This window comes from Microtus ochrogaster, unplaced genomic scaffold, assembly GCF_000317375.1.
Source record: "Microtus ochrogaster isolate Prairie Vole_2 unplaced genomic scaffold, MicOch1.0 UNK78, whole genome shotgun sequence".
Taxonomy (NCBI): Eukaryota; Metazoa; Chordata; class Mammalia; order Rodentia; family Cricetidae; genus Microtus; species Microtus ochrogaster.
This window is the reverse complement of record NW_004949176.1, coordinates 821,693-829,957: the sequence shown is the minus strand read 5'-3', so window position 1 is coordinate 829,957 and position 8,265 is coordinate 821,693. Positions and strand designations below refer to the sequence as shown.

Here is an 8,265-nt window from a genome sequence, read left to right as displayed (position 1 = left end):
ATCGCTGCGCCCAGCCTGTCCGACTCGTGACGCACGCCTCCTCCCCTCCCGGCCTGTCTCGCGTCGTCCCGCCCACGCCCGCGTCTCACCGTCACGCCCACACCAGACCCGCCCATCTCGCCTTGCATCGCCCCGCCCAGTCCCGCCTCGCTCCCCTCGCATTGCCCCGCCCACGACCGCCTCACCCCGCCCATCTCGCATAGCCCCGCCCACGCCTCCTGGCTCTCCCCTGCCGTGTCTCACCGTCCGCGGCACGCCCCGCCCCTTCTCGCCCCAGCCTCGTCGTCCCTCACAGCCTCGCCTCTCCTTCCGGCGATCGCCCCGCCCCACCTCGCCGCGAACAATCTCGCGGCGTTTTCCGGCGCTCGCTCCGCCCCTCTCGCCGGGGGGAGGGCTGACCGTAAACTCTAGAAAAGTGTCGCCACCCGCTGAGACTGAGCCGGGCTTCCTCTTCGGCGGCAGAGTGCAGCAGATTCGACCGTGGCTCCAGACCGGAGAGAGGGGAGAAATTATAGTGGTTTTTTTTTTTTTTTGGCTACTTTTACCGACACTTGCTTCGGGTCTCGGCAAAGCGGCGGAGCACCCGCAGTCCGCTTTTCAGGGGTTCATAGCGTCAACGAAGGTTCCCGTTCTACGCCCATCTTCCTTTACGAAAGCGTCACGAGAGCCCCTCGCTCACCAGCTCAGGCTGCGCTCTACGTGGAGCATTACGGACGAGCGCACCGAGCCTTTGACCTCTGACCCGGAAGTTTTCTCCCGGAGCCGCGCACGTTGAGCCGGCTTTGGCTCCGGTTTGTTTCCGACAGCCTGCGGTCATGTCTTCTAAGAAGAACCGAAAGCGGCAGAAGGAGAGCGCCGAGGGCACCTCGCCTTCGCTGTCTGCTGCTTCGTCTCGCTCGGGGACGCCGGGTCCACTGGCCCGGCCTGACGTGGCGGCGCCGGGGATGCTGGTGGTGACCAACTTCCTCGAGAAAGGTGAGGAAAGCGCGGGCAGCGGCGAGGCTGAGGCGCCCGAGGGCGGTGCGGCGTGTGCAGGTGGGCGTGACCCGGGAGCCCGCGGGCGACGGCTAGCCCGGCCGCTCCGACGCTCTTTGCACAACATTCCGAATTTTCCTCTTACTATTCGTCCTTCCTTTGCTTCCTCGGGCGGCGGCACCGGAGGGCGAGTCCCTGGGCCTTGCTGAGCGAGACTAGCAGCCCTGCTATGGCCGCGCTCGAGATGGCCTCGGCTCCTTGGAGATTTTACTGCCCAGCTAACCCTGCAGAAATGGTTCTTACTCAGCAGGCTGACGCTAAAAAGCCAGATAGCGGTTTTTGGTGGGGAATCCGTGCTGCCTAGCAGACAGCGTCGTGGCTTTAGAAAGGACGGCGTTTTCTTCATTGACCACGCAGGTTCTGATATCTAGTTGTTGCTGTTGGTGCATTGCACACTAGCTGTAATGGTTTTCGCAGAAGCCGTGATGGATGAGCACCGAACGAGGGCCATTTTACAGAGTAGAGAAAGCTCATGGGGTTCCATCTGGGTTACACAGCCACCAGGGGCAGGGTCCATGTTTGAGTTCAGATCTCTTTGATTCCAGAGCCCTTGTCTTAGATCAGTTTTGTTGACTTGGGTGAATGAACAGACTTAGATCTGAAAAGTCAAGACTAACTAGGGACATAGTTTTTATGTTTGGTAAGACTTTAAAGACAATCTTAGCGTGAGCGTAGTGTTTTTATTCTGACATAGAAATTAGAATACAGCTTGCTTTGTACTGTAGACTCGACCTCTTTTCAAGTAGACCCTCCCCGCTGTCGTGTACATAACGTTCATGTTTCTTCTAGTTCAAACCTCTGGGAAAGTTCCACGATTTCTCCCTGCCACCACGCTCTGCACACCTTCTTACTGCCTGCTCATTAAATGCCGTGTTCTCCACCTCCTTGTCAGTCCCACTCCCCTGGTCCTTTTTGACTTGCATGCCATCGTCCCCTGGGAGCTGCTCTGTGATGGTCACAGCTCGTCTGTGTTGGCGAGCCTAGTGCACGGTTTTCAGTACTTGCCTTTGGATGCCGGTGGCCTTTGGTATTGTAGGTCTCTTCCTCCTCAAAGCACTTTGCTGCTTACTTTATTTATCGTTAGACTTTCGTAATTTTTCTCCATGTGCCTTGGTGATCATTTTCTTTGCAGGTTTAACCTCTTCCATCTGATTCCGAAATATTGAAGTTCCTTAATTCTTAAGTCTGATATCCTCCTTTTTCTCTTAATTTATGGCAAGAATATCCAAAGTTAACTTTCTCATTTATATCATCTTCAATTTTGATTAATTTTTGTAAAGCATTCTGTTTTTGAGTCTTGATTCAGTGTGCTTTATATCAGAATTTCTCAAGCACTTCCTGTGGCAAAGTTAAAAATGGCCAGTAGGTCACATATTGACAGTTTTGTAAAATAGTGCAATTAGAAAAATAAATTTAAAAACCAAAGTAATGATATTTATTGGGTTCACAGACACAAACTTTTTATCTACTTGCAGTAAAAGTTTCTAAGTGATTGGATTTGTACTTAACCTTATTGTGAACTTGTTAACAAGTAGTTTGTAGATTATATCTTGAATAGTATGGTCCATTACTTCTTCCCTTAGTTTTCATAGTCCCTGTAGAATCAGTTTCCTACGTCTTCTTCTTCCAGTAATACAAACTTCAGTCCTTAAATCATTCAGAAACTGCTGGTCGCTGGTGGCCACTCTTGCCTCTAAAACCAGGGCTCAGGAGGCAGAGGCAGATGGATCTCTTGAGTCAGCCTGGTCTGCAGAGTGAGTTCCAGGACAGCCAGGGTCACACAGAGAAACCCTGTCTCAAAAAAGCAAAAAACAAATGGAAATCTAGGGGGTAGACATAGCACAGCTTTCTCACATCTCTATCTGCTCCATTACTGAGCTGTGTATAACCCAGATATTTTCTGTATTCCTTCTCACAGCATTCCTGCTGCTTCTATGTCAAACCCAGACACCATCATCTTTCACCTGAACTGCTACAATGGCCTTTATTTGATTTCTCTCCTTGCAATTTTGTCCTCTTACTCTTTTTTCTACTTTGTAGTCAGAATGATGTTTTAAAATGGAAATCCTATAGTGACACTATTGTTCTTCCCCGTGGTTTTCCATGGTTATTAGGATTACGGTTGGAATCTTGATGTAGTACACTACCCTGCATGGCTTTTGCCTTCCTTAAGCAACTTTCTTTGTCGCTCATCTTTTTTAGTCTCTGAAGAATGGATCATACTCCACAGCATCAGTGTTTGCTTTTCCCTTAAGAAAAATAATCTGTTCTTCATAGTTAGTTATTTTTTTCCTCCTCCATACCTGAATTTTAACACCACTTTCGTTGATTAGCATTCTCTAATTCTTCCTAATTAGGTCAGATCACACAGAATAGGCTAGGTTTCTCAGTCAATTTGAGGTTGTATGGTCTTAGTTTGTAACTATACAGTTACTCAGAGCTCATTGGATAGTTAGTCCTACTAGATTACAAACTCCATGAGGCAATGGAGAAGGGTGGATGATTGTTTGAAATTGACTTTATGAGCTGTTGAAATGACGGGGTGAAGATCTTGTGGCACAGACATAAGGACCAGATTTCAGATGTCAAGCACCCATGTAAAAAGCTGGATGTGGAGGCGGGGAGGATGATTCAGTGGTAAGAGCACTTGCTTTGCAAGCACGAGGACCTGAGTTTGAATCCTGAGCACCCATTTAAAAAGCCAAGTATGGTTGGGTGTGTCTTGTATTTGGGAGCTAGAAACAGATGTATCTTGAGAGCTTACTGGCCCAGAGTAGCCAAAAACTATCAAGGTTCTTTCTGACAAGTTATAATGTAGTGATACATACCTGTGGTGCGTGTGGAGGCTGTCTTAGTTTCCTTCCCATTGCGATAAGATACCTGGAAAAGCAGATTAAGGGAGAATGGATTTATTATGGCTCACAATTTCAGGTTATAGTTCATCATCACAGGAAGGCACAGTGGCAGGACCTTGAGAGAACTGTCCACGTTACATCCACAGTTAGAACAGAGAACAGTAAGGTCTTGTATGTGTTCATTTCTTCCTTTTGATTGTGAATGTAATGTGATTAACTGATCCAAGCTGTGAGTGCGAGTTTGATCCTTGGAACCTGCATGGTATAAAGGAAAGAATAGATCCCTTAAAATTATCTTGCACGACCCTGTGTATGAATGCACCTACTAAAAAGGACTGGTAGAATTCTGTCGTTAGCTTTAGTAGATTTGGATGTTATAAGCAGAGAAGTGTATAATAGTGGTATATTAAGACACAAGGACTTGGCTGAAAGTTTGTACATGAGCTCCATTAGCAGGGAGATGTGGAGGTGTTTCTTTGTTTTTGTTTTTGTTTTTTTTAAGGAAGGTTTGAAATCCTGGATTATGTGGAAAACAAGCCTCTGGAAGCAGATAGATGTTCCGGTTGTAGTCTTTGAAATCTAGCCCCTGACTTGGTTCTTTCTGCGCTAAGTGCAGAGACTCTTGGAAGTATAGTTAGTTTTTGTAGTTGGTGCCATTTGTGACAATGCTGAGGACGGAACCTGAGGCCTTGGCCGTGCTAGAGAAGTGCTCTACTCTGAGTTAATATTCCCCAGTCACAATATGTCCTTAATGAACCAAGAGATTTCTTCTCCTTACGTTAAACTTTGTAGGTTATTCTCACAATTTACCAGTAAGCGTTCCAAAAAGTTGGGTTTTACGTTAGTTTAAAAAAGAGGATTTCTTCAGGATATGATAAACTCAATAATATGTTTATATGAATATAGGATTTTAATTTATTCTAAAAATGCCTTAATTTCAGTTATAAGAGAGTATAAAATAAATTCTCTTTTCTTTTATAGTAGATGGCAAAGTTCCTAAGACATTCCAGAATTCCCTTGTTCATCTTGGACTTAATACTATGAAGTCTGCAAACATATGTATAGGCCGACCAGTGCTCCTTACCAGTTTGGATGGAAAGCAGGAGGTAAAATTCCTTTTCCTTTTACAAGAAGCATTGGAAATTGTTCTGGTTTTAACTTTGAATACAGTCAGGAGTCAGTGAACAGAAGTTTTTAATTGTGTATGTGAATCAGGAGTTGATTCTTTCCTTCCATGTTTGTCTCAGGAGTCAGACTCAGGTTGTCAGGCTTGGGGCTAAGTGTCTTTGCCTATTGAACCACTTGCTGACTCTAAAAAAATATACTTTTAAAGAGAGCTGTAGAGATGGCTCAGCAGTTAGAATATGTTCTTCCAAAGAATCTGAGTTCAGTTCCTAGCACCCACATTGGGCAGCTCACAATTGCTTATAATTCCAGCTCTCAGGGAACCCAATGCCTTTGGCTTTTGTGGACACCAGCCCATGTGCATATACCCTCACACCACACATATGTACATACACATAATTAAAGTAATAAATCTTTAGAAAAATAAGTCTGTCATGTACATAGTAGTCAGTCAAATACCGTAGAGAAAGGGCCATTGCTTTTTTGTGTTTTTTACAGGGAGGTAGTGCCCGTGTCCCTTTAAGCTTTGTTTCTCCTAGTCGTTAAGTACATTTCTGTGCAGAAATGTGGTCTTGAGGTAAGAAGAGCATCTGCCCTACATAAAAATACTTACTGAGTCTCCCTGGATTTGCCCATATTTCTCCTTGATGTCATGTGGATGAGGACTTCAAGATCAGAGCTTTCCCCAGATTTTCAGCAACCTGACTCTGCCAATTCCTGCCTCTGCCATAACCCCCGTTCCCCGCTCCCTGCTTCTTTCATCCATGGGAGATGTTTGTGTGTTCTTTCATGAGAATGTGTGTGCATGTGTCCTATGCATGTAGAGACCACAGATGTTTCTTTGGTTGCCCCACCTCATTTTTGAGATGGGTCCTGTCATTTGACCTGGAACTCATAGATGTGTCTGTGCTATTTGCCTGTGTGCTCGAGAGGCCCAGTGCCTCCTCAGCACTGAGATTACAAGTGTGAGCCACCACACCTGGCTTTTTCCATGGCTTCTGGAAGTTGAACCCAGGGCCTCATACTTGCATAGCAAACACTTTACACTCTTCAGCCCTAAGACCCAGGATTAAAGAGACTTTTTCTTCATTTGTTTGGTTTGTCTTGTTTTATTTTTGAGACAAGGTTTCTCTGTAGCTTTGGAGCCTGTCCTGGAACTAGCTCTTTAGACTAGGCTGGCCTTGAACTCACAGAAATCCACCTGCCTCTGCCTCCCCAGTGCTGGTATTAAAGGCTTGCACCACAACCATCCAGCTGAGCCACTGTTTGCAATGTGTCATAGAGAGGAAGTACCGGACTGTGTTCATTACAAGTTATCCTGCTTTTGCCGGGCGATGGTGGCGCACACCTTTAATCCCAGCACTCGGGAGGCAGAGGCAGGCGGATCTCTGTGAGTTCGAGACCAGCCTGGTCTACAGAGCTAGTTCCAGGACAGGCTCCAAAGCCACAGAGAAACCCTGTCTCAAAAAAAACAAAAAACAAAAAACAAAAAACAAGTTATCCTGCTTTTAATATTTTTCTCCTTTACTTATTACCATCTATTAATGTTTTTGTCTTTTTTTAAGTTTGCCTTCTATCATCTCACTATGAGCTCCTTTCTGATCTTCAGAGAAGATGTAATAGTCTTTAAAAATAATTTGCGAACTTACATAGGATTTCGTTCTATATTTTTTTTAAATATTTATTTATTATGTATACAATATTCTGTCTGTATGCCTGAAGGCCAGAAGAGGGCGCCAGACCTCTTTACAAATGGTTGTGAGCCACCATGTGGTTGCTGGGAATTGAACTCAGGACCTTTGGAAGAGCAGGCAATGCTCTTAACCACTGAGCCATCTCTCCAGCCCCATCGTTTTATATTTTTGAATTGCAGTTTATCCCACTACAGGTTGTGTGAGATACTGTTTGGGAATAATGATTGTTTTCTGTGTAGTGGATGTGCTTAACATTCCCTTCCTTATAAATTTGATGGTATTATATGTACTGATTTTCTGATATTGTTATTTTTTTCTCTGAGTAGGTTTATACAGCCTGGCCGGTTGCAGGATTTCCTGGAGGCAAAGTAGGCCTGAGCGAAATGGCACAGAAGAATGTGGATGTGAAAGCTGGAGAGACCATTCGAGTCCAGCCTCTTTTGGGAGCTGTGCTCCAGGCTCAGGAAATGGACTTGGCACTGAGGTTTGGTTCTTTTCTTTGGTGACTATCTAGCTCAAAGCTGCCCAAAGGAAATGTAGTGAAGGGGATTGGAGAGATGGATCAGTGGTCAAGAGTTCTTGGAAAGACCCAGCTTTGGTTCCTGGCATTCACATGATGGGTCACAGCCATCCATTACTCTGGTTCCATTGAATCCAAAGCCCTTTTTTGACCTTGGGGAGCACCAGGTACAAATGTGGTACACAGACATACATGCTAGCAAAACTTAAAATAAATAGATCTTTTAAAATAAAAAGAGAAATATAAACATGTTCATTTTGGGTTTTCTAAATAGATGAAGAAATGGATTTATTCACACATACATACTCTGGCTCCTTTTCTAATTCAAATCTTTAAAATCCAACATGTCGCTGGGCGATGGTGGCGCATGCCTTTAATCCCAGCACTCGGGAGGCAGAGGCAGGTGGATCTCTGTGAGTTCGAGACTTGCCTGGTCTACAGAGCTAGTTCCAGGACAGGCTCCAAAGCCACAGAAAAACCCTGTCTCAAAAAAATCAAAAAAAAAATCTAACATGTCTGCTATATTTGTAGCTCATTTGTCTGTTTGAAGCAAGTTCTTACCATATAGTCCAGGCTGACCTTGAATTTATGATCCACCTGACATAGCCAATAGATACTGGAAAATTTCTCCTTTGTGTTTGGGGTGGAAACCAGGGCTTTGCATATACTCATACTCCCATGTCTAGCCTTGATAGCCGCATGTTAAATGAGTAGTGATACACTATGATAGCATTGGCCAAATGGGTGGATACAATTTATGTATAAGGGACTCTGATGCCCTGTAGTTAAGTAGCCTTGACATTTTAAGTGAAGGGATTATAACTGAATACTTAGCAGTGTATTTTATCTTAACTTGCAGTTAAATCAAGACACTTACAGCTTATTGTGACTAGCTAAGAAATCGTTCTTTTCTCTTTGCCACTGAAGAATATTTATTCTAATATGAAAATGTCAACTACTTTATAATTAACAAAGCATAAATTAACTTCTTAATGAGGCATAACCCCCAGAAATATTTATTTATTTATTTATTTTG

General features: G+C 44.5%; 1 protein-coding gene across 4 annotated transcripts in view; it reads left to right on the top strand.

Moving 5' to 3' along the window:
- The first annotated feature begins 739 nt into the window (after positions 1 to 739).
- Spata5 (spermatogenesis associated 5) overlaps positions 740 to 8,265 on the top strand; it is a 165,905-nt gene continuing 158,379 nt past the window's right edge. For 2 of the 4 annotated variants that reach the window (XM_005370383.3, XM_005370385.3), the window contains exons 1-3: positions 740 to 975; positions 4,872 to 4,996; positions 7,036 to 7,193. In XM_005370383.3, coding sequence (XP_005370440.1) covers positions 816 to 975; positions 4,872 to 4,996; positions 7,036 to 7,193 — 443 coding nt within the window. In that variant the 5' untranslated portion in view covers positions 740 to 815. Of the gene's footprint in view, positions 976 to 1,162; positions 1,393 to 4,871; positions 4,997 to 7,035; positions 7,194 to 8,265 lie in introns of those variants that run through there. The other 2 variants (XM_005370384.3, XM_026777639.1) reach the window with 2 other exon arrangements.